Below are 26,699 nucleotides of genomic sequence, written 5' to 3' on the forward strand. Positions count from 1 at the left end.
AGTATACAAGTGTGCGATCATGATGTATGAAGTAAATATAGGGCAACATAGGCATAGGTGCCTTTACCTCCAATAGATAGAATAGAAAGCTTCAATAGCTGCACTAGTAGACCTTTTGTAGTATGGATATTATCTTGAATCTTTTGTCATGCACTTTTGTATCTTACTTTCTCACTTGAATGTTATCTTATATACTTCTATCTCTTACTCTTCAATTTTCTTGTGCTTTCATCTCAACTTTGTGTCGAGTAAGTTTAAGCTATTCTAAAAGTTAATTACAGAAATGGGTTGAATAGAATACAAAACTCGTCTCACTAGCAAACAAAAGTATCGGATTCTATACCAAGAAGTAGGTACTAGGAACTTAAGCTCTAAAGTTTGGATCTACAATATCTTTTGTAAGAAATCAACTAAGTCTTGTTGTTAGGTAGTTGCCGCGATGCATAACACTATAAATTTCCGTTACTTCAATAGTCAGTATAATACCTATCAACTAAGTCTTGTTGTTAGGTAGTTGCCTCGATGAATAACACTATAAATTTCCATTACTTCAATAGTCAGTATAATACCTATCAACTAAGTCTTGTTGTTAGGTAGTTGCCTCGATGCATAACACTATAAATTTCCGTTACTTCAATAGTCAGTATAATACCTATCACAATTATGCTTTGGCTCAACTTTGAAATTTTATACTTAGATGATAGGTCAAATTTGAAAGCTAGCTTATTTACATAATTTTTCTTGAAAGTACTCGAGTCTTAGTTACTTTATCACCTTAAAGCAATGTTGTTTCTAGCAATCGATTGGATACTCTCACAGTGCCCTATATAGGTAGAGCTTGAAATTCACTAGTTTGCTCCTTGGGAATCAAACTTGGCTCTTTGCACGCTGCCTTGGGTAGATTTTATCCTCTTGTGTACCCTTGTGTGATCTTGGAAGTTTTAATCAGCTACATTGAACTTGGCTCTTTGGACGTTGCCTTTGGTAGATTTTATCCTCTTGGGTACCCTTGTGTGATTTTGGAAGTTTAATCACTTGCTCTAAACACTCTTGTGATGGGAGTAATCTTATGAACAGAGTGTGTGAAAGCAAATGCATCAACAATACTTCTTGTTGTGCTTAGTAGTTTATTTTCTAGTTAACCTCCAGTCTTAAAATTAATTGAGCTTCCAAGCTCTACTGCATGTTAAGACAGTGCAGTGCAGCGCCAGCATCGTCCTGAGGTATCTGATCAGTGATTGCTTGCGAAGTGTCTCGCGTTACACATGACACTGTATACGCAGAGCACTGTCAGTTGTAGCAGCAGCAGTAGAAGGAGGAGGAGGAGGAAGAGGAAAGCTCGATCCGCACTGCTTAGTAGCAACATGATCATCAGCAGCAAGGAGGAATTGTTGATCAATTTGCTCCGCCCATGGTAGGACATGGCCCTGCCTCTGTGCATTAATGGGCAGCACAGACCTGGTGGCCTGGCTCAAGGTTTGTGCCAAGCAAAAAGACCTGCACACAGGCACCAGAATACATGCCGACATCGTCAGAATGGGCTTACTAGAAAAAGATGATGTTATTCTTGGCAGTGCCCTAGTCAACATGTATGCAAAATGCGGCTTGCTGGCCAAAGCAGAAGAGGTCTTTGATGAATTTCCGCTCCGTGATGTGGTTTTATGGAACACATTAATCGCAGGTTATGTTCAGCACCAGCATGGTCAGCAAGCCTTGAGGTGTTTTGAACAGTTGCAACTCGAGGGTCTGTCTCCAGACACATGCACATATACCTGCACCTTAAAAGCCTGTGGCAATGTAGGAGCTGCAGAGAAAGGCAAAGAAATACATAGTGGGGTTGCTTATGAGTGGCTGTTAGATCAGAACCTTAATCTTGGCAATGCATTAGTAGATATGTATGCCAAATGTGGCCTACTTGCAAAAGCACAAGGAGTGTTCAATAAACTTCCAATTCGGGATGTGGTAACTTGGGGTGCGCTAATGGGAGGCTATGCTCAACATGGACATAGTGAGCAAGCACTTCTGTGTTTTCAACAGATGCAGTTGGAGGGTCTTTGTGCAGATGCATTCACCTTTGCTTGCATATTAAAGGCATGTGGCAGTATAGGGGCTGTACAGAAGGGCAAGGAAATACATGCTAAGATTGTTAGAGAGGGTTTGCTGGAAGATGTGGTTTTGGGTACAGCATTGGTAGATATGTATGTGAAATCCAATATGCTCAAAAGAGCACAGGAAGTGTTTGACAAGCTTACCATTCGGAATGTGGCCTCATGGAATGTGCTAATAGCAGGATATGGTGAATATGGTCAAGGTGGACAAGTAGCAGAATGTTTTCGACAGATGCAGCTAGAGGGCCTGTCTCCAGACAGAGTCACCTACATCAGCATCTTGAAAGCTTATGGCAGCCTAGGAGCTGGAGAAAAGGTCTTAGAGCTACATGAAATGATGGCCAGAGAGGGGTTGTTGCCCAAAGATGTCGTTGTTGGCAATGTGTTGTTAGATACATGTGTCAAGTGTGGCCTGCTTGCTAAATCACAAGAAGTGTTTAATGCACTACAAAATCGGGATGTGTTTTCTTGGAATGCTCTAATTGCAGGTTACGCCCAACATGGGCATGACAAACAAGTGCTGAACTGCTTTGACGTTATGCAACTAGAAGGTGTCTCGCCAGATGCAGTTACATTTGTTTGTATGTTAAAAGTCTGTGGCAGTTTGAGAGCCATAGATGAGGGCAAAGAATTACACACTCGTATTGTCAAAGAGGGGCTGCTGGAAAAAGATGTTGTTCTTGGCACTGTGTTGGTAGATATGTACATCAAGTTTTACATGCTTTCAAAAGCACAAGAGGTGTTTGACAAGCTTCCTGTCCAGAACATTGTGTCATGGAATGTTCTAATGGCTGGCTATGTTGATTATGGGCACAGTGAACAAGCACTAAAGTGTTTTCAATGTTTGCATCATGATGGTCTTGTTCCAACTGCAGTCACTTTTGTCTACATTTTGAGAGCTTGTGGTAGTGCAGGAGCTGCAGGCATGGGCAAAGAAATACATGCTAAGATTGTGAGAGAAGGGTTGCTGGAAAAAGATGTGCTTGTTGGCACATCACTGCTTGATATGTATGCCAAATGTGGCCTGCTTGCGAAAGCGCAAGAAGTTTTTGAGAAGCTTCCAGTTCAAAATGTGGTCTTATGGAATGCACTGATGGGGGGATATGCACTCTTTGGATATGGTAAACATGTGTTGTACCTGTGTGACAAAATGATCAGAGGAGGTGTTAAACCTGATTTTGTCACATTCATTGCGATGTTCAAGGCATACAGTCACGAGGGCCTCTTGGATGAGGCCTATATGTCATTTGTAATCATGGACACTGGCTATGATGTCTTGCCTACGTTAGAGCACTACACTTGCATAGTTGACCTCTTTGCACGTGCAGGGAACATAGAAAAGGCAATGGCTGTTATCAAAGAGATGCCATTCACTGCTGATAGTAAAGTATGGCTTATTGTATTGGATGCTTGCCAAAAAAGGGGAGATATTAAGCTTGGAACATTGGCCTTTGAACATGCGATAGAAGTGGACAGAAGGGAGGACAATTTCTATGTTTATATGAGAAATATCTATGCAACTGCTGGCAGGCAAAATGATGCAGATCAAGTTGAAGCTATGAGATTGAAAAATGCAAGCTGAGGGTAAGGTTGGACATTGTTGGACTGAAGCTGATGGATTTCTCATACATTTTTGTTTTGAGAGATATCATAGAAAGGGCAGTTTCCATTCTGTCATTTTATGTTATTGAACAGAAAGGTTGCATTTGGTGTCCTATCAATGTACTTCAAAGAAATACCCATACAACAAGTTTGCTAACCACTTCTGTGCTGTTGAGGATTGAACAGCTTGCTGCTCTTGGATGTTGTTGTAAAGGTTCCAAAAGGTATGCATGTTCATGACATAACAGTATGTGTGCTACATTAAATTAAAATAATTTTATTTAGTTTTAAGGTTCCTCTTTGTGGTGGTACAAGTTTCTCATATCTGATGTCTTGGTTACAGGTGCCAAGTGGGGGATAAAACTCCATGCCAAGTGGTGGGGTGAAACTGCTAAGATTTTTTTGTTCAAGATTGGCTCCCTTACTTATTGCTGTACAAGGATCCGATGAGATACATATAGTCTTAACCTTAACCTTTACATTGTGAAGGGGGAGCAGAGCAGAGCAGACAGTGATTTGCTCTGTTAGTTGAAATGCTGATGGGCCCAATAACTGTTGGATACATGAGGAGTGAAATGTAACATTTGGCTATGACTTACTGTCTCTCTGGTACAAAAAGTCCTACTTGGTGAGGGTAGTGCAGCAGTAGTATGGCAGGCAGCTATATTCACTACACTTGGTAAGCCGCAGACCTGAATGGGGTGATAAACCACCATGAAGCACAAAGGTAAAAGATGACGAAAGCCAATCCTCAATACGGAATCCTACTTTGTGAGGGTGGACAAGGTAATAAGCTTACTTGTGATGAAATTCACATCGTGTTGACAGAGGATTAGGCTCCATCACTGCAGCGACCTCTGCTGGCTAAGGTACCATCAATGCCATAGAATCATCTGCTACTGATTGAAATGCACTGATACTTTTCTCCAAATCCTTCTGTGGCTGATTGCCAGGTATTCTGAAGCTGGCAAAAGGATTTGAATTGTATCATATGTACATTCTACTGTCTGCCCCATACATCATTTTGTATCTGGTCACTCAGAGATTCCTCTGTGCCTCTTAGGAGGCAAAGTACTAATGGAGTACTTTTGAGGTAAGGCTTCCTCCTCTTTTGAAGTTTCTTTAATTTCAACCTGCAACCTCTTGCATTGCTCAGATTTGCAACATGCATTGTAGACCAATCTGACTTCATGCAACTCTAGCTGGTGATCAAAGAGTATGATTTAATCACCTGCTATTGATTGAGACACACTGACATCTTTCAACAAATCCTTCTGTGGCTGATTGTCAGGTGTTGTGAAGGCAGCAAAGCATTTGAAACTTTTTCCATATGTACAGCCTACTGTCTGCCACGTATGCCATTTTGTACCTGGTTACCAAGAGACCCCTCTCCGAATGTTGTTAGATTTAACTACACATGCCTTTAGGAGGTGAACTCTTAATGGTGTACTTTCGGGGTAAGGCTTCGACATCTTTCAAAGTCTCTTCATTTTCAACCTGCAATCCCCTCCTACTTTGATCAGATTTGCAACTTGCATTGGAGAATGATCTGACTTTATGCAACTCTGGCAAGTCCATTATTAGGTCAAAGAATATGGCTGAATCACCTGATATTGGTTGAGACACACTGACATCTTTCTTCACATCTTTCTGTGGCTGATTGTCATGTGTCGTGATGGCAGCAAAAGCATTTGAAACTGTCTCCATATGTACATTCTACTATCTGCCCCACACACCATTTTGTGTTTGGTTACTTAGAGACCCCTCTCCAAATGTTGTTAGGTTTAAGTACATGTGCCTTTAGGAGGCAAAGTGTGAAGTACTTCCGAGGTGAGGCTTCCTATTCTTTCAAAGCTTCTTTATTTCAACCTGCAATCCCCTCCTTCCTCAGATTGCAACATGCATTGAAGAAATTTCACTTCATGAACCCTAGCCAGTTCATTGAGTGACACTTGGTATCCACTTGGAAGTCTTCAGGCTGGGCTAGAGAGGGGTGTTGAGCAACCAAGGTAATTAGATACATCAACATTTAATCTAATGCAGTAGTTCCTTCTTGCGGTCTCTATTAAGAGCCTCCAAAAAGCTTTATTTGAATTATTATTTTGTGTTTATCACACATGGTAAGACAAATGCTCCGAAATCCCCTATAAATAGGGCTTATGGGGGCATTCTTCCTGACTTCTATTCAGTCTCTCCCCTCCTGAGTCATCTGTGCCTTCTTCCATTGCTGCCACTGCTGCATTTTTGTCATCAAGAGCTTTCAGAGGCTGATTAGCATGCCATGACGTGTCCCTCAGGATTTCCAGCTGCTGGTGACCTCGACAACCACCAGTTGGCTGATATATGCTTCCAGGCAGCAGTTCTGAGGCTTCTACAGCTGTGACCGAAAAGGGGAAAGCAGTATACAACAACCTAGTTTATTTCAGCCTTCTTTGCAACCAGGAGACACTGTTAGGGAGCTTTCAGAATATCTTGAATTCATGTTTTCTAATTGGTCAGATGATGACTACAAAGTCGCTTTTGATCAAATAGATGAGTATGTGTTTGACAGAATCCACAGAAAGAGAAGATATCAAATGCTGGATCAAATTCCCTTATGTATTGGCCTAGAAGACAAGTAGAAGGAAGACCCTCAGCGCAAAGTGGAATCTCGCATCAATGCTTGCATGATGGGTGAGAGTTTGGAACAACATCCTCCTTATGGTCCTCCTAATGAATTACCTGCATGGTATTTCAGAGATCAGGCAGCTTTTCAGAATCAAGCTGCTTATACATTATGATTCCTGGATGAAGATGGGGATAGTATAGTAGATAATGATTTTGTCCCGATCAACCCCCATGGAGCTAATGCTCCTCCAGACACATTGTTACGAGCTCTCTTGAATGCACGAGTCTACTGTACATACTTTGCCACCTACTCTTCCTGTAAATACAACTACTAAATCTAGTGGTGCTATCAATGCTTCTTCTTCCTATTCAAAGACTTCATATACAAGTTTCTATAAAAAGATTGGAGTTCCTGATGAAAAAGTTGGATCTTTCCCTATCTGGCATAGAGGCAGGGAACGTCTGTTCTGGCACATAGGAACGGATTAACGCGTTTCGAGAGGTACGAGCCCAGGAAACGCTGGCGAAACGTTCCTGCCCGTTCCTTGGCCCGTTCCTGCCCGTTTCTTGTTTGGAACGGCCGTTCCAGCAACAGAATTTTAAAATTAAAAAAAAACGTGTCGCCCACTACTTCCACCTGTTGCTCGCTACTCCCGCCTGTCGCCCGCTACTCCCGCACCTGCTCCCGTCCACCTGTAGGCTGTCGCCCGGCTATGTTGCGACTCGCCTGCTTCTCCCGCTTGTTGCCCGCCTACTTCTCCCGCTTGTCGCCCGCCTACTCCCGCATCTCCTCGATTGTTACCCGCTGCTCCGCCTGTTGCCCTTTGCTCCCGCTTCACTCACTTGCTCCGCTTGCCACACCTACCTCGCCTGGGCCGTGCCTACTTCTGCCCACCTACCTCTCCTACCTCTCCCACCTGCCTCTCCCGCCTACCTCACGTGCGGCCCACCTCTATTGCTTGCTTGGCTTGACTCCCGCACGCGATTAGGTGAGGTCCGAGGAATCTTGATTCTCGACGCTCATGTTGAAATTTTGGCCGAAATTTATGCAATTTCATTGGACTTTCAACTTTGGTTGAAATTTCTGCAATTTCATTGAACTTTGATACATGGATGTTGAAATGTTGGCTGCAAATTTCTGTAATTTCATTGAAGTTTACTGATTATTTGTCACTTCTATATAGATGGTAGCATTGACATCTATGGGATCTTCATCATCCTCAGCAGGTACTTCGTCAACAACTGGACGAAGTCGAAGCACTACTTGGTCATGATGGGATGAGGTAGATGCAGGGGTGCCATTGAGAGGTGGAGGGGCTCGCCCTTGGAAATGCAAACTTTGCTCTTATGCTCGCACTAGTGGGGCTGATAAAGTGAGAGCCCATCTTCTACATGAGGAGGGAAAAGAGGTGCGTTTTTGCACCAATGTATCAATTGAGAAAAGGCAGGAGTTACTTGACTGCATAGCCACTTCTATGGGGAATTCACAGGCTAGGAGGACGCCAAATATAGCAGTGGATCCAACAACATGGACTCCAAGGCCAGCAGGGATGGTGCTTCATGCAGAAAACCACTAGGATTAGTGGCTACGTAGCATTCTCGTGGGCCATCAATGGTAGCAGGTCGTGGTGTTAAACAGAGTTCATTGCACACTTCGTGGGAACCAAAGAAAAAAGAGGAAACAGATGTAGCAGTGGCAAAGGATAGAGTCTTTCTTGGTGCTACTACATCTATTGGTATTTCTTTTTCTCACAGACATAAAGGTAAATTGAAAAAATCGGAATCTGAAGATAACAATGATTCATCTACAGAAATAGATTCCTCAGATAAAAAGGCTAAAGATAAAGTGTGCAAAGAATTTTTCAACAACCCTTACGACTTCCGCCTACCTCGCGTGTGGCCCACCTCTATTGCTTGCTTGGCCTGACTCCCGCCCTCGATTAGGTGAGGTCCGAGGAATCTTGATTCTCGACGCTCATGTTGAAATTTTGGCCGAAATTTCTGTAATTTCATTGGAGTTTCAACTTTGGTTGAAATTTCTGCAATTTCAATGAACTTTGACACATGGATGTTGAAATGTTGGCTGCAATTTTCTGTAATTTCATTGAAGTTTACTGATTATTTGTCACTTCTATATAGATGGCAGCATTGACATCTATGGGATCTTCATCATCCTCAGCAGGTACTTCGTCAACAACTGGACGAAGTCGAAGCACTACTTGGTCATGGTGGGATGAGGTAGATGCAGGGGTGCCATTGAGAGGTGGAGGGGCTCGCCCTTGGAAATGCAAACTTTGCTCTTATGCTCGCACTAGTGGGGCTGATAAAGTGAGAACCCATCTTCTACATGAGGAGGGAAAAGAGGTGCGTTTTTGCACCAATGTATCAATTGAGAAAAGGCAGGAGTTACTTGACTGCATAGCCACTTCTATGGGGAATTCACATGCTAGGAGGACGCCAAATATAGCAGTGGATCCAACAACATGGACTCCAAGGCCAGCAGGGATGGTGCTTCATGCAGAAAACCACCAGGATTAGTGGCTACGCAACCTTCTCGTGGGCCATCAATGGCAGCAGGTCGTGGTGTTAAACAGAGTTCATTGCACACTTCATGGGAACCAAAGAAAAAAGAGGAAACAGATGCAGCAGTGGCACTCTTTTTTTACCATGACCATATTGCATTCAAATCAGCCAGGTCACCTTATTTTTTAAATATGGTGACAAAGGTTGCAGAGTATGGACCCACATATAAGCCCCCTTCATCAGAAACTATGAGGACTACATTGCTTCAGAAGGAGAAAGTAGCCATAGAGATTGCAACAGCAAATATTCGCAATCAATGGGCAAGAAATGGAGTGACATTGATAGCTGATGGATGGAGTGACACATGCTATAGGTCCATACATGGTTTTGTCACGTATTCTTGTGGAGATGTATACTTCATTGGTAGTCATGATGCTTCAAAGACTGGAAAGAGTGCAGATGTATTGGTATCCGAGTGGTGCGAGGCAGTGCAGGCTGTTGGGGCAGAAAATGTAGTACAGTTTGTGGCAGATGGTGAACCTACAAATAGAGCAGCAGGAAACATTTAATGGCAATGTATCCACATATCACCTTTAGTCCATGCATGGGACATTGCTTGAATAACTTGTTGAAGGATATTGGGGACTTGCCATGGATTGCATCTCTTGTTGCGAAAGGCAACAAGATTATCACATTTATATGTAATCATTAGTACTTGCATGCTGAGCTTCGCAAGAGAAGTGACAAAGAACTTCTTAAATACTCGGATATACGATTTGCATATAAGTTTCTTATGCTTGGTCGATTGCACTATTGCAAAGGTGCAATTAGGGAGCTATTTGCTAGTGATGAGTATGAAAATTGGACTGGGGCTGCCACTGCTACTGTTGTGTTATGTAATGCATATGTCTCTGATAGAGATTTTTGGGATGAGGTCAATCACACCAACCAAATGGTTGATCCTATTATGCACATGTTGAGGCTTGCAGATGGCATGGATCCATGCATTGGGAAGATCTGTGAAGGTATGGATCGCATGATTGAGAGGTTGGAGAGTTTGGAACCAAATGCAGATGGGTATGAGCAGATCAAGGAGTTATGCATCAGCAAATGGAATGGGTATGACTCTCCTATGCATGCTGCAGCATATGTGCTTGATCTTGAGTTTCAAGGAAAGATGCAAGAAAGAGACCTTGAGGTGGTCAAGGCTTGGAACACATTGCTTGCAAGGCTTTATCCTTGCTATGAAATGCAACGCAAAATTAAAAATCAGCTCTCTGTATATCGGCAAATATTAGGGATGTTTGGTACAGAGGATGCACTAGAGGACAGGACCAATATTGGGGCTGCTTTATGGTGGGAGGACTACGGGGTAGAAGCTCCAGAGTTGCAGAGTTTGTCTATTCGTATTCTTAGCCAAACAATTAGCTCTTCTTGTTTAGAGCAACTATGGAGCTCATTCAATCACATTCACTCAAAGAAGAGAAATCGTCTTGGTACAATGAAGACGAATGACCTAGTTTATGTGAGCTTTGATCTTCGCTTGCTAGCTCGTACATCAGTTGCAAAGGCTGATTCTTTTATATGTTGGGAAAAAGATGACAATGATGATGATGATGGTGATGGTGATGGGCAGGATGTTGTTCAATAGGATGAGCATTCAGGCACAGTGGAGCCATCTTTGATGAATCAGAGCACTTAGTAGCTAGCCTTTTGGAACTTGAGTATTGACTTGGAAATTGGAGCTCTTGTAACTTGGATCTTTACTATTTAGGCTTTAAAGTTTAGTGCATATTTTGTGTTTTTGCAATGCACACTTGTTGCCAGTTGGACTTATGCAACATTGTTGATTACAATGTTGAATTATGAATGCGACAATCCATTGCTGGTTACAATGTTTTGTCCCGTTCCCATTCCCGTTCCCGTTCCCTGTTCTTGGTAACTATGACACAAGGTCAATGCTCTTACTTTTGGTGGACCAATCCCTATGATTTGTGTACAACTTAAAAACATGCCTCAATTCTCTTTGTATGTAGATGCTCTCTTAGACATTGGTTCTAGTTTAACCATAGCACTCTATGAGCTTTTCCCTCTAGATTGTATAAAGATAACTACCCCGATCATAGTGGAGTTGTCAAATAACACAAGCATATTTGCAGCTTGGAACGATCAAGGTTCCCATAGAAATGCAATTAATGAAGCAAATGCGATATGACTTGTTGATCGGGATAGATATTCTGCAACATCTTGTCTCCTATACATTTTAGTCTGAGCACTTTATTGTTTCTTATCTTGCAAATAAAATGGACATTCCTCTTCTACCCAAAATTGGCGGCAGTAACTACTCCATTGCAGAACTTCCCCACAACAAAAGATTGTTGCTAGAGAATAGTGGCTTCATGCAGAAAAACAGAAATATGCAGATGAAATTTAAAAGGTAACAGACCATCTCAAGTCTTTTATGCATGAAGATCCCCTTACGTACAAAGAAAAGAGAACATTCTATGCTATTCCTCTTCCTTTAAAGTCCAATGCCGTCCCAACAAAAGCTGTACATTTTGGGATGAAATAAGAAGATTTGATTCTTTGTAAATAAGAAATTCAAACACTACTAGATAAAGGTTGGATAGAACCTACAAAGTCACCCTGGGCATGCCAAGCATTCTATGTAAATAAGCATTCAGGACAAAAAAGATGAAAGAAAAGATTGGTCATTAACTATAAGCCCTTAAATGTCTATCTCATTGGCCATGGACATCCTATTCCACTCAAGGATCTCTTGATCAAGAAATTGAAGAAAGCTAACATTTTCAGCATATTTGATTTAAAATCAAGCTTTTGGTAGCTTCTTCTTAAGCCAAAAAACTGGTGTAAAACAAGTTTCTGTGTTCCTTAGGGGCGTTACCAATGGATGGTCCTCCTGTTTGGCATCAAAATAGCACTATCCTACTTTTAAGAGTGGATTGATTTTGTGTTTTCCAAAATTTCCTTTTGTTTAGTTTATATTGACAATATTTTAGTATTCTTAGAAACAATTAAAGAACACATTGATCATCTCTATGAATTTGCCAAGGTAGTAGAGAATGCAGGCATGGTGCTCTCCCGAACTAAATCTGTCATGTTCACTACTATAATTGAATTCTTGGGGATTAGAGATTCAACATGGTACACTTCAACAACTCCTTGGTTGTAACTGTTGAGAAACGCTTCACCCTTCACTTGCAATTTGTGTTTTTGCGTTTTTGCATTTTGCATTTAGGGTTTATAGCCCCAAAAAAGGGGCGCCACCCTAGACTGACTGTGCCTATTTATTGGCCACTCTCTTATTCATTCCTTACGACAGGTCCTTGAGTCTATCACTCCCACTCTCTCTTCGTCAGTCTTCTGACACTCTCTCTTCCATCATCTCTCTCTTCTCTCCTACCACCATCTCCACACTCTCCTGGTGCTAGCCTTCATCTCCAATTGGCTGTGTTTATGGCGGTAGTGTGCTCCTCTTCAGCTCTGGCGTTCATCCTCCATTGTTGGTGACAACATCTTTTGTGCTCCTACACCTTGCATTTGGAGTCCATACTCTCTTGGCTTCAGCATCCACTCTATCTAGCATCATCCTCCACCCTTTTGGTGGCTCCACCTTTTTGCGTTTGGTTGCTAGGGAGGTTCCTTACCATCCGGCATCTTTGTCTAGCAGACGTCACCTTCATTAGAGGCAGTTGCACCTTGCGTTTGGTTCTTGGCTGCTTCCCACCCTTTTAACGTCACTCCACAGCTGGTGTTTCACTCCCAGAGTTTATCTTCATTTGCGTTTTCAGCATTTGGCTCATCCTCACCACTTGGCATCACTCCTAGTAGCTGGCGTGACCTCATCAGGCTTGTGTTTGCAGACGGAGGCTTCATCGGCTGTCTCCTTGCTCGTAGATACCACTCTTCATCCGTGCGTTCGCAAATTCAAAGGCTCCTCACCCTTTGACGGCAATCTCCCTGCTCTGGGTGACACCTCCTCATCCTGTGTTGCCAGACTCAGAGGCTTCTTCGACAATCTTCTTGCACTCCAGGGCTTCCTTTATGCTACGGCACCCTTTTGTCAGATTTATTTCATTAACATGATTTATCTTTCATCATCTTTTGTGTTGCTTTTCTCTCTTAGTGTTTGCCGTATATACTCTTTGTTTTCCCTCGCAAACCCTACTGTCTCTCTAGTCACTTAGTCATTTTGACATGGTATCAAAGCTGGAAGTGCTCAAAGAGCCACAAAGATCCGCCTCATTAGAGAAGACAAAGACCTATGGTGGGTTCGGCATCAACATTTGATTTCTCTATCATTTCCGTTGCGCATTGGGAGATATCCTTTTTCTCCCTCCCACCCTCCCTTCTCCAGTTTGCCACACGAGTACCATGGCGTCTCCACCAATAGATTACCCTTCTACTAGGTGCACTACTGTGGCACAAATGGTCATCCCACCGAAGACTGTCGACATTGACCTTTGCTCCCCACCCCTCCGGAGTATATGTGTCTTCCACCTGGCACTTCCTATGCCACCTCTCCTTTTTGCGCCACAGAGATCGTTTTGTATCGGCTATTAGAGTATTATGCTCAAGGCAATAAGTTGCAACCGACGTGCATTAAGTCCTTTCGAGCACACGACGGCTCTAAGACCTTACGAGGTGATAACCCCTCTTGGAGACCACCCCTCTCCCATCTACTGCCGGGTACAGTGGCCTCCACGGCCCACATCTCCTCCACAGTCCACTCTCCTGAGAGCCCATGACTGTTCCCCATCCTTGGCTCATCCTAAGCCTCCTTCTTCCCTACCCTCTTCACCCTCTTCCACTCAGGTTCGAGAGGCCACTTTTGGGTGCTTTCCGGTTTCTTCTTTCGAGCCCCAAATACCTTCTTTGGCATGACCGGCGGCACTTCCTTCGTCATCAAATGCTTTGCAGTTCGTGAGCCATGGGTGGTTGGATTCCCTCTCTCTCTCAGACTGGGATTCAGAGGGGGATTTTCTTACTTGGCCCTCAGAGGCGGTCTTTCCGGCTTCAGAGGGGTGCCTACTTCTACTCCCGATTCAGAGAGGGACCCTATGTTCCATGAAGTTCTTTACACACTACCACCACCTTTCACTTTCGAGGAGTGGCTCTCCTTTGAGTAGTCATTTCCTCTACTCATACCTAGAATCTACCTAGATCGGGGCCCTTGGGTCGTTAGTAGCGACTTGGTGGCTAGGCCTTCATATTTCTTCTAGCACGGAGTCACGGAGCTAGTGGCTTCTCTCTCTCGGCTGAGTTTTGGGTTCTACTGCTCATCTTGTCTCCTGATTATCTTCAAAGGTCTCCTTTCTAGTGGTATTCCAGAATACAGGGTGGATCTTCTTCATCCCTTGGTTAGTATGGAGCCGCCTCTCTCGAGATCGAGTACGGGCATATCCTTATGTTTTTGGGCACCACACAAAGTCCGACGTTCCTCCTATGTATTGCATGTTTTCATCATCTTTTTCTACTATGGCGCTTGGGCAAGTGAATTATTTCCCCACGAGGAACATTGTACAAGTGGCACCTGTTGCATGAGCATTCTTCAACATGTAGCATTGCATCTCCATCTCACTTTCCTCTTGATTCCCTTTTTGGGCCTAAGAGGGGGTGTTGAGAAACCCTTTACCCTTCACTCGCAATTTGCATTTTTTGCGTTTCTGCATTTTGAGTTTAAGGGTTTGCATAAAGGGGCGCCACCCTAGACTGATTGTGCCTATTTATAGACCACTCTCTCATTCATTCCTTACAGCTGATCCTTCAGTCCGTCACTCCCACTCTCTTCGTCAGTCTTCTGACACACTCTATTCCATCATCTCTCTTCTCCTACCACCATCTCCACACTCTCCTGGCACCAGCCTTCTGTTAGCAGTCAGCTCCCTGCCACATCAGCAGTGTCACGTGGTAGTTTTGCCACGTGGCAGCAGTTGGACTGTTGTAGAGTCGGCTGCATTCTGCCTATTTTGGCATTTTTACGAGGCATTCTTTTCAGCCTTTTAAAGGCTGATTTTCCAGCAGTTTTGCCACGTGGCAGCAGTGGACTGTTGCAGTCGGCTGCATTAAATGCAGCCAACCTGCCTATTTTGGCATTTTTACAAGGCATTCTTTTGAGCCTTTGATCACTTGTATTTGACAGATTTCAGCTTGCTGGTGATGGAGACAGCACTCGGGGCTAACGAAGATTGAGGTCCTCAAGGCAGATATTCTCTCTGCACCCGTCTATAATTTTGCATCATTATACAGCATTCTTCATTGCGGATTTTCTGCATTTCATTGTCTCTCTCTCTCTCTCTCTCTCTCTCTCTCTCTCTCTCTGTTCACTCTTTGTCATGGTCATTCGCTTCCGCACTGCTTCACTCTGACATGGTATCAGAGCATTGAAGGATCGGTGGATCTAATTGAAGAGGAGTTTTCAATGCGACACAAGGTTACGTTTTTAGCGTTCAAGTGCAAGCAGGTGGGCTGCGCATCAGAACAAGACTGAGGCGAGCGTGGGTGTGCGAGAAAAGAGAAGATTTGTTGAAGTTGCTGCTATTTTTCTGTTGTTAGAAAAGGAAGAAGGTTGTGTTTTTGCCTTCAAGTGCAGATTTTACCTTTTCATCGCCTCAGGCGGCTGAAGAGGTTTTGGAATCAAAGACGAGCCCTAGCAGGCTGTGTTTTCATAGTCAGAGGCAGTTTCTTTTGCGTTTGTGCAGGCATAGCAGGTGAAGATGTCTATGGAGATTGATGTGGAGTTCTAGGTGATCATGGAGCGGAAGGTGCCTATCTTACCGTCTCTTCCATTAGATCAAAAGCTCGATGGTGACAATTACTGCATATGGCGTGTGATGATATTGGCCATATTGGAGCTTTATGATTTGGCGGAGCTTGTGATGGAGGAGATCAATTGGCCCTCGGTGAGAGATGAGTCCAAACTCTCTTCCAGTGCTCATGCGGAGTTGACCAAGGCCTAGTCTCATTGGAACAAACTGAATGCTAGGATTTGTTCTTTTCTTTTTCTGTCTTGTACAACAGCCGTAATAGCCCATATAGAGCACTTGATGGTAGCTCGGGAGATATGACTAGAACTTGACTAGATGTACAACAGGATGACCCTTATGAAGAGGGTTTCTTTGGAGGTGCAAATGCGGACCTTGTCCATGAATAAGTCTTTTTCGCTTTGGGAACACATCAACAAGCTTCGGCAGCTTCAGATGCAGGTTCAAAATGCGGTAAAGCCCATTTCCTCCAAAGACATGGCGATCACTTTATATCCCAGTTATCGCTACGATTCGGTGCTTTTTATTCCGCTCTTATTGCTTTAGGGTGAGAGTTGACTCTTCGATGGGAAGAGTTGGTTCCTATGGTCTTGGACCAAGAGGAACAATTGAAGGGACAGAATGCTTCCAAATCGGAGGCATTGGCTAGTTAAGCCTCTCAGAAGAAGGGGAAGGACCAAAACAAGGAGGACAACAACTCTAAGAAGGGCAAAGAGAAAGAATCAACATGCCATATTTGTGGTAAGACCGGCCATTGGAAGAAGGATTACCGACAAGGACAAGAAGGACACCAAGAAGAAGGACACGAAGGATTCTGGAGCAGTAGCTGCACCCTCATCAGCTGCTTTTCTACACTTAGCGGTCATTGAGGATCCTACACCGAAGACTTTTGATACTGTGATGAAAGCTCCCCAGGCTCAAGAGTGGATCGTTTGACATTGGTGCCTCACGGCACATGACTTCTTCGATAGTTGATGTTGCCCATTTGCGACCCTCACATGGGCAAATTCTCATTGGAGACAGCTCTTCTATGTCTATTGCTGCACTGGGTGAGATGCAGCTGATTCTAGATGGATGTGGTGGTACCCACACTTCCGAGGTGTTGCTTGTGCCAGGTTTAGGGTATCATTTGCTTTTGGTCCATAAGATTTGTTCTCTTGGTCTCTTGGTGGAGTTTCTTCCATTAGATCAAAAGCTCGATGGTGACAATTACTGCATATGGCGTGTGATGATATTGGCCATATTGGAGCTTTATGATTTGGCGGAGCTTGTGATGGAGGAGATCAATTGGCCCTCGGTGAGAGATGAGTCCAAACTCTCTTCCAGTGCTCATGCGGAGTTGACCAAGGCCTAGTCTCATTGGAACAAACTGAATGCTAGGATTTGTTCTTTTCTTTTTCTGTCTTGTACAACAGCCGTAATAGCCCATATAGAGCACTTGACGGTAGCTCGGGAGCTAGAACTTGACTAGATGTACAACAGGATGACCCTTATGAAGAGGGTTTCTTTGGAGGTGCAAATGCGGACCTTGTCCATGAATAAGTCTTTTTCGCTTTGGGAACACATCAACAAGCTTCGGCAGCTTCAGATGCAGGTTCAAAATGCGGTAAAGCCCATTTCCTCCAAAGACATGGCGATCACTTTATATCCCAGTTATCGCTACGATTCGGTGCTTTTTATTCCGCTCTTATTGCTTTAGGGTGAGAGTTGACTCTTCGATGGGAAGAGTTGGTTCCTATGGTCTTGGACCAAGAGGAACAATTGAAGGGACAGAATGCTTCCAAATCGGAGGCATTGGCTAGTTAAGCCTCTCAGAAGAAGGGGAAGGACCAAAACAAGGAGGACAACAACTCTAAGAAGGGCAAAGAGAAAGAATCAACATGCCATATTTGTGGTAAGACCGGCCATTGGAAGAAGGATTACCGACAAGGACAAGAAGGACACCAAGAAGAAGGACACGAAGGATTCTGGAGCAGTAGCTGCACCCTCATCAGCTGCTTTTCTACACTTAGCGGTCATTGAGGATCCTACACCGAAGACTTTTGATACTGTGATGAAAGCTCCCCAGGCTCAAGAGTGGATCGTTTGACATTGGTGCCTCACGGCACATGACTTCTTCGATAGTTGATGTTGCCCATTTGCGACCCTCACATGGGCAAATTCTCATTGGAGACAGCTCTTCTATGTCTATTGCTGCACTGGGTGAGATGCAGCTGATTCTAGATGGATGTGGTGGTACCCACACTTCCGAGGTGTTGCTTGTGCCAGGTTTAGGGTATCATTTGCTTTTGGTCCATAAGATTTGTTCTCTTGGTCTCTTGGTGGAGTTTGACAGTGATGCTGTTCGAGTTCTTGATCGTGGATCGAGGAAGGTTCTCTCTTTAGGGTATGAGGAGAATGACATCTACAAATCAAAGTCTTCTTCCACTCTTACCTGACACAATCCGAGCTTTGGCATGCTCGGTTTGGCCACTTGAACTATGACTATCTTCGGAAGGTATCGCGAGGATCACTTATTTGAGGTTTGTCAAACATTGTGGTGAGCCAGCAGCCATGTGTCTCCTGCATTCGTGGGAAGCAACATAGGGATGCGATTTCCAACAAAGCTTCGAGGCGGTCTACTTCACCTATGGAGCTTGTATCTACGGATCTTTGTGGGTCGATGAGGAATGTGTCCCTAAAGGGGAGATTGTACTTCTTGTTGATCGTAGATGACTATAGCAGGATGACATGGGCCTACTTCTTGACGTTGAAGTCGGAGGCTTTCTCCCACTTCAAGGATTGGCTTCTCTTCGAGGAGAACCGATTTGGTCGAAGATTGAAGACCTTGCGATCAGGCAAGGGTGATGAATTTGTTTCTAATGAGTTTGCTCGTTTTTGTGCAGATAGGGGCATTCACCAGGAGTTTGCTAGTACCAACACTCCTAAAGAGAATGGCATTTTGGAGCGGAAGAACTGAAGTGTGATCGAGATGGCACGCACCATGATGGAGCATTGGCAGACACCTCAGTTTTTGTGGGCCGAGACAGTGGCTACAGTAGTTCACATCCTTAATCAATCTTCCACTTGGGCCGTTGACAAGATGACACCTTTTGAGGCTTACTTTGGGACTAAGCGTGATGTCTCTTATTTCAGGATATTTGGGTGTCATGCCTATGTGCACATTCCGAAGACGCAGCATGGCAAGTTTAAGGCGGCTTTCTGACGACAAGTCTTTGTCGTCTACAGCTCCTAGTCCTAAGGTCATCGCTTGTTTGATCCCGTCAAGTAGGATGTCTACACGAGCCGATGAAGGAAAGCGAAAATGCCCAAGTGGTGTAGCGAAGGGCCTTTATACCCAACAACCTCCCACTTAAAGGTCATGAGCAAACCTTTAACCAACTCCCACTAGTCGAATGCAATGCTCATGCTGAGCCTTTGCAAGATTTTTTGTGAGAGCATCTGCAGGGTTATCTCGTGTTTTGATCTTAGTCAGTGTGACTAGACCATCATCCAGAACTTGTCTGATAAAGTGGTATTGTACATCAATATGTTTAGTACGTGCATGAAACATGGCATTCTTAGCCAGACATATAGCACTCTGGCTATCACATCCAAGTACAGGTGTTTTGGTGGGCAGCCCAAAACCCTTGACCAAGCGACCAAGCCAAATAGCTTCTTTCGAAGCTTCAGTGGCTGAAATATATTCAGCCTCAGTGGTAGAAAGTGCTACTATCTTTTGCAATCTAGAGCACCAAGAAAGTGCCCCACTAGTCAAGATAAATATATACCCACTAGTAGACTTGCGAGTATCCAAGTAACCTGCCATGTCTGCATCACAATATCCCTGCAGATCTAATGTACCCTTTCCATAGCAAATACATTTTCTTTGTGTGCCCTTAAGGTATCGAAAGATGCATTTCACTGCCTCCCAATGTGCCTTGCCAGGGTTCGATATAAACCTGCTCACAATTTCCACTGCATGAGCAATGCCAGGTCTAGTGGCAACCATAGCATACATGAGTGATCCGCAAGCTGAAGCATAAGGAACACCCTTCATAGAGTTGGCTGCCATGTCATCTTTTTGGCAATCAGCTTTGCTAAGCTCAAGGTATGGTGGTAATGGAACACCAAGTGACTTAGCATCTGTCATAGAGAAACGATCAAGCACTTTGTTGATGTACTTTTCTTGTGAGAGAAATAAGAGCTTCTGCCCTCTATCTCTCGTCACACGCATGCCCAAAATATGTTCAGCTGCACCCAAGTCCTTCATGGAAAAGGCTAAATTCAGCTGTCTTTTCAATGCATTAACCTGGCTCTTATGCTTACCAACAATAAGCATATCATCCACATAAAGCACAAGGATAATAAGGCTTCCATCATCAGCCTTCTTTGTGTATAAGCAGTGATCTGCATTGCTTCTTTTAAACCCATGCGAGAGCATGAAGGCATCAAACTTCTTATACCATTGTCTAGGAGCCTGTTTTAAACCATACAAGCTTCTCTTAAGCTTGCACACCAAATGCTCCTTTCCTGGCATAACAAAGCCCTCTGGCTATTTCATATACAACTCTTCTTCTAAATCACCATGCAGGAATGAAGTTCTAACATCCATCTGATCAAGTTCAAGATCCATAGATGCAACAATAGCAAACAATACCCGAAGAATGGTCATTTTGACAACAGGTGAAAAAACTTCCTGAAAGTCAATCCCCTCTTTCTGAGTATAACCCTTAGCCACAAGCCTGGCTTTGTATTTGGGTTTGCCATCCATACATTTGATTTTGTAGACCCACTTGTTAGAAATAGCTTTCCTATCTTTGGGCAATGAAACCAAATCCCAAGTATCATTCTGATAAGATGGCTTCATTTCTTCCTGCATAGCTTGCTCCCACTTTTTCTTTAACTCACATGACAATGCCTCTTTATATGTAAGAGGCTCACCCTCATCTGTGAGTAAAATGCAGTCCAAAGAGGGATCAAACCTCTGTATGGGTCTCCTGACACGTGTAGACCTTCTCACCCAATGATCTGTGTTATCAGGCAATGGATCTACATCCAAAGGAATGTCAATGACCTCATTATTTGGCTGCTGAACTGCATTTTCAGGTTGCTGTGATAAATTTTCAGGCTGCTGTAATTGATGTTCAGCATGCTGATTTTGTTGCCCAAACTGATTTTCAGCATCCTTTGCTGCCCATTTGCATCTGGCTCAATAATGACACGCTGATTATCATAACCAGCATCAAATGGAGCTGAGTTTTCAGTGGCTGATGGCTGTTTAAGTGGCTGATCATGCTGAAATTTCACTTTCCTTTTGTGTACATCACTAGATGTGGCATTTTTCAGCAGCTTTGATTCATTAAATACCACATCTCGGCTGCGTAGCACCTTTTTCATGCTTGGAACCCAAACTCTATAACCCATTTCACCATCATCTCCATAACCCATGAAAATGCCTCTGAGGGATTTCATGTCAAGTTTGGTTCTGCTATCAACAGGCACATGTACATAGCATTCGCAGCCAAAGACCCTTAAGTGGTCATATGAAGCAGGTTTGCCAGACTAAACCTCTTCAGGGATGCCACTATCAAGTGCATGATGTGGAGATCGGTTGCAAATATGCACCGCGGTTTTAAGTGCCTCTCCCCAAAATAATTGCGGGAGATTAGTTGTGGACAGCATGCACCGAATCTTCTCACATAAAGTGCGATTCATTCGCTAAGCCACACCATTAGATGACAGATTATAAGGGGCTGTAAGCTCTCGTTTAATCCCATTTTCATCACAAAAACTATTAAATTATTTAGATACGTACTCTCCCCCATTATTTGTTCTTATGCATTTCAGTTTTAAGCCCTTTTGAGTACTAACAAATGGATAAAACCTTTTAAAAGCATCCAATGCCTCACTTTTCTACTTAAGCAAATAAACCCATAGCTTTCTAGAGTAGTCATCAATAAAAGACACAAAATAACGGAAACCACTATGAGTTTTTATTGGCATGGTACATACATCGGAATGGACTAAATCCAAGATACATGCCTTCCTAGAGGCTCCATGAGAGTATGAACTCTTTACATGTTTTCCAAAGACACAGTCATCACAAAAGTCAAGCTTTGAGTTTTTCACATCAACTCTTCCAAGTGAAGAAAGTGCATCCAAACCCTTTTGGCTCACGTGTCCAAGACGCTTATGCCATAGCTCCATGTGTGACTGTACTTCTGCAACTGCAACAAACTTTCCAGGAAGTGCCTTGCAATGAAGATAATACAAAGTTCCCTTTTTACCACCTCTAGTGACCAGCATAGATCCTTTCTGTATTTTCCACATTCCACCACCAAAGGTAGTGTAGTAATCCTTGCTATCTAACTGCCCAACAAAAAGCAAGCTCTTCTTAATGCCAGGTACATACCTAACATCATGAAGAATCAATTCTTGGCCTTTTTCAAGAGCCAGGTGTATGGTGCCCACTCCTTCAATATCACATGCATGATTATTCCCTAGGTAAACTTTCCCAAGATTACCTGCTGTATAAGTAGAAAAACACTCCAGAGATGGAGTTACATGAAATGAGGTACCACTGTCAACAATCCACGATTGTGACAAACCATCATGAGCAGATAACAAGGCATCTATCACATCCCTTTTAGTGATATACATATCTTCCACTGTCATAGCACGTGGATCTGAAGATGCAACCAACAAATCAGCATCTTTATCTTCTTCTATCTCCTCAATGACAACACTAGATACCATATTTGCATTTTCTGTTTCTTTAGGGGTAGAGCTGCTATCTTTCTCATTCTTTTTGCCTTTTGCATTAGCCTGCTTCTTTCGTTCTTGCTTCTTCTTATAGTACCTGCAATCGGGCTTTTTATGCCCTTTGCGTCCACACTGATAGCAAGTGACATCTTGCTGTTTTTCTTTGCTTTTGGTGCGATTTTTATGCTTATTTGCAGCATTTGACTTCTTTTCAGTCCGTCCTCTAACATTATAGGCTGATCCACTGTTTTCCCCACTAGACTTGCGTCTAATCTCCTCATTGAGGATAGAACCACGTACACCATCAAATGTCAAGTTGGGGTTGTTGCTCAATGACACAACCAATGCTTCCCATGAATCTGGCAAAGTCATGAGCAAGAAGATAGCCTTTAGCTTAGGATCAAAAGCCGGCAAGCCTGCATCCTGTAACTGACTCAAAATACCTGTAAATGCAGCCAAATGCTCTGAGGCGGGCTTAGACTCATCAAGCTTTAAGTTGACTAACGTTCACATGAGATGGACCTGATTAACAGGAGTAGTATTCTCATACGTAGCCTTGAGTTTCTCCCAAACTGCATATGCACTGTTGAGTCCCTTGATATCAACCAAGATATCATCAGTAACTGCCATTTTGATGTAAGTAATGGCCTTTTTATTCATTTTAGCCCAATCTTCATCTGACAAAGCAGCAAGTTTTTGTTCTGCCAAAGCATCTTCACAATCCTTCAGAAAAAGGATACCGTGCATACGATCTTTCCAAAGATCAAAGCCATTGCCATCATATTTGCGAATCTCAAAAAGATTCTTTGTGTCAGCAGTGGATGCACTTCCAGCCATTTTTCAGCAATAAATTTCTGCAATAGAATGCTGAATGCAATCAGCCAATAGCAAGGTTGCTGTATATAACAGCAAATACACAAACTTGCACTTCAAAGTGTGCCCAAGAAGCAGATATTTTGCTGTAATTTCAGTCCAAGGGGTTGATTACAGCATATACACAAAGCAAATCTGATACATATGCATATAATACAGCTCCCACTTCAATAATACATCACCGTAATGCCCAAATGCAATAACCCGAGTGCTGTATGTGCCACTGTTTCACTGCACAATGAGCATTCAGCAATACATGTACCAAGAGAAGCTGTCTTTTCATAACATTTGATATATCCCAAGTCCAAATTTCTCCCACTTAGCAATGAATTTGCTGTAATTCCATTGTCAAAGCACAAATTGGCTCAAAATACATCACTAATGTGAAAAGCCCCAAATTTTCTGCAATAAATCTGCCCCAATTGCATTAATACATGTTTCCGAGAGCATAAAACGGGCAAATTCAGCAAAATTTCATAAAATTTTGCAAAAGCCCCAAATTTTCCAGGTCCAAGTGTGCATGAATGTCAACTGATCTGACTTAGCTGAGAAAATTTCACCAATACAGCAAAAGGCCCAAATTTTATGGGTCCAATGTTGAGAAATTTTACTCAAACGAGCAAAATTTCACCAAATTTGGCGAAATCCCCAATTTATACTTGCAAATGTCTGCAATTTTGACGCAGATGTTTGTATTATGCATGAACACCACTAAATCTGGAAAAGCCCCAAATTTTCTGGCTCAAATCTGCACAAATCTGAGAACTGTGCTTGCACGCGCGAACCGGGGCCTGTTTTAATGTGACAAGTCACAAAAATTGCAAAAATGATTGTCGTGACCTGTCGACTGATCACGCTGATCAGAAACGAACTGCCGCCTGTCCACGCTGACCACGTCAGCTGTTGCCTGACTGTCGCTGAACAGATTTGGCTGTTGCCTGTCCACGCTGACCTGTTTCTGACCTGGTGACTGTCTGTCCAGCTGTCACCTGTGTAAAATGTGACCTGAACACTGTCGCCTGACTGTCCTGAACAGAAACGTGACCTGGAAAGATGACGATCTGACCTGTGCTGACCTGGAATGGCTGCGCCTGACCTGTCTGGTTACAGACTGAGCAAAAACGAGCCTGCAGCACTGTCGCCTGTTTCGCGCGTGCTCTCGCCTGACCAGCAGAGATGATGACTTGCTGATTTCTCACGAGCAAAGCGCTGGTGATGTCTCGCACAGGCTCGGAGAAGCGTGCACACCTTAGCCGAAGCTCCGATACCAGTTTGAAGGAAAGCGAAAATGCCCAAGTGGTGTGCGCAGCGAGAATGGAGTGTGTTCAGCAGTAGAGAGTGCAGAGAGAGTAGAGACTTGAGTTGGGTGTGTACCAGTGTGGCACACGCAAAGAATGAAAAAATGCATTTATGTTTTAGGGTACGGTACATTTACACCCGCAAGAGTGCGGTCACATGTACAAGTAAAATATATACACGGGAAGTGTAGCGAAGGACCTTTACACCCAACAGCCGAGATATGTGGTTCGTGGAAGTTCTAGCCACAGAAGGGGGTGAGGAGCACCCCGTCCTTGGAGATCTAGGGGAGAGTTGGGCTCTTGAGATAGTTCCTTTGGAGCAAGGGCCTCTCGATGGAGACTCTTCTTCAGATTCCGAGTCTTCTCTTCCACCGACCACCCCAATGGAGATTCCGCCGTGGATGTATGCGAGTCTTCAGTAGATGGGGAGCGTCAAGGAGAGATCCGGCCTTCTCCTCGTTGGGCTCGTGACACACTCCGTGATTCAGGGATCGAGGGGGCCTTGAGGAGTGGGAACCGTAGGATGGACGGCGGAGGTCACGGAGGTACCGGGCGCATACTACAGAGCTGGTTTGCTCTAACTACTGTTTAATGTCTCGTGTTATGCAGGATAGAGAGCCTACATTAGTGAAGGAGACTTTGCAGTTTGATCATTGGTGGAAGGCAATGGAAGCTGAGTTGGAGGCTATTGAGAGGAATGACACTTGGTTTCTTGTGCCTCGTCCCTCTCATAAGAAGGTGATTGCTGTCAAATGGGTCTTCAAGACCAAGTACCATAGTGATGGCTCCTTGGACAAGCACAAGGCTTGTCTTGTTGCTAAAGGTTTTGCACAACTTACTTCCATGATACTTTTGCCCCTACAACTTGCATGGTGACTATTCGTGCTGTTCTTGCCTTGGTTGGCCATAGGAGATGGCCTGTTTTTCAGTTAGATGTGAAGTCGGCCTTCTTGAATGGTGATTTGAAGGAGGAGATCTATGTAGAGCAGCCTCCTGGATTTGGTTCTTCACACGGGCAAGTTTACAGGTTAAAGGCGGCCTTGTATGGCCTGAAGTAGGCTCCGTGTGCTTGAACAAGAACATTGGCTCGTTTCTCTAGGCCAAGTTGGGATATTGGCGTTCTAGGGCCGAGATCCGCAGCTTTATGTGCACATTTCCAAGGAAGGTCGTGCGTTATTTGTTTTGTATGCTGATGACTTGATTATTGCAGGTGCTTATGTCTAGCTGGTCGTAGAGACGAAGGCAGTGTTAGAGAGGATCACAGCCAGGCAGGTGCAGTCCAGTCGGACTGCTGCAGTCGGACCTGCAGCAGTCGGACTGCCACGTGGCAGTCCGACTGCCTGCAGCCATTTTATTCCAGGCTGCGCCCTATTTTGGCGCCCCGTTCTAGGTGATTTTTCGCCTATTTATTGCTGACGTTTTCAGCAGTCTGGCCACTATTCTCTGTCGCAGATTACAGACCGGTGCCGTGCAGATTTCTGTCTCTGTTCACAGATTTCAGACAGCAGACAGTGCAGACTGCAGCAGACTTCGAGGTGGACAGCAGGTCGCATCGTCGAGGTGGAGACACGCAGTTCAGCGCACTGCGCCCGTGTGTATCTTTGTATTCAGCATTCTTTATACAGCAGATCTTCATTGTACACTATCTCTTTCTCTCCCTTTTCTCTCTGCGTTCTCTCTCTCTCAGTCCTACGCTTCCGCACCGCTGCACTCTGACATGGTATCAGAGCAGTGTTTGAGGGCTGACTGAGCGCAGAATCAACCTGAAGAGGAGTTTCCATCGCGACACAAATTTGCGTTTTTTGCGTTTAAGGGCAGACAGGAGGGCTGCGCCTTGGAACAAGGCTGAAACGAGTGTGGGCGCATAGGAAAGGAGTACAGGTGGTGGATTTGCTGCTGTTTACTGCTGTTTGACGCGGAGAAAGTTTGAGTTTTCAACCTAAAAGTGCAGGTTTTCCTTTTTCATCGCCTCCAGCGGGTGAAGAAGCTTCGGGACGCGGAAGAGCCTTAGCAGGCTGAGTTTACCCAGTCAGAGGGGGCTGCTTTTGCGTTTGAGAAGGCATTGCAGGTGAAGATGTCTACAGAGATGGACTTGGAGTTCCAAGCGATTATGGACCGGAAGGTGCCTGTCCTACCGGCTCTTCCTACAGATCAGAAGC

The 26,699-nt window shown here is 44.0% G+C and overlaps 1 protein-coding gene across 3 annotated transcripts in view; it reads left to right on the top strand.

Annotated features, from left to right (window-relative positions):
• Positions 1–1,110: 1,110 nt before the first annotated feature.
• LOC148018150 (pentatricopeptide repeat-containing protein At3g03580-like) overlaps positions 1,111–26,699 on the top strand; it is a 64,293-nt gene continuing 38,704 nt past the window's right edge. Inside the window, exons 1-4 of one of the 3 annotated variants that reach the window (XM_087662075.1) lie at positions 1,111–3,934; positions 4,054–4,579; positions 4,664–4,803; positions 5,002–7,272. In XM_087662075.1, coding sequence (XP_087518201.1) covers positions 1,444–3,690 — 2,247 coding nt within the window. In that variant the 5' untranslated portion in view covers positions 1,111–1,443 and the 3' untranslated portion in view covers positions 3,691–3,934; positions 4,054–4,579; positions 4,664–4,803; positions 5,002–7,272. Of the gene's footprint in view, positions 3,935–4,053; positions 4,804–5,001; positions 7,273–26,699 lie in introns of those variants that run through there. The other 2 variants (XM_087662073.1, XM_087662074.1) reach the window with 2 other exon arrangements.

This window comes from Lygodium microphyllum, chromosome 21 (assembly GCF_053477565.2).
Source record: "Lygodium microphyllum isolate KBCC chromosome 21, Lygodium_microphyllum_v1.1.10, whole genome shotgun sequence".
In the NCBI taxonomy this organism is placed as follows: Eukaryota; Viridiplantae; Streptophyta; class Polypodiopsida; order Schizaeales; family Lygodiaceae; genus Lygodium; species Lygodium microphyllum.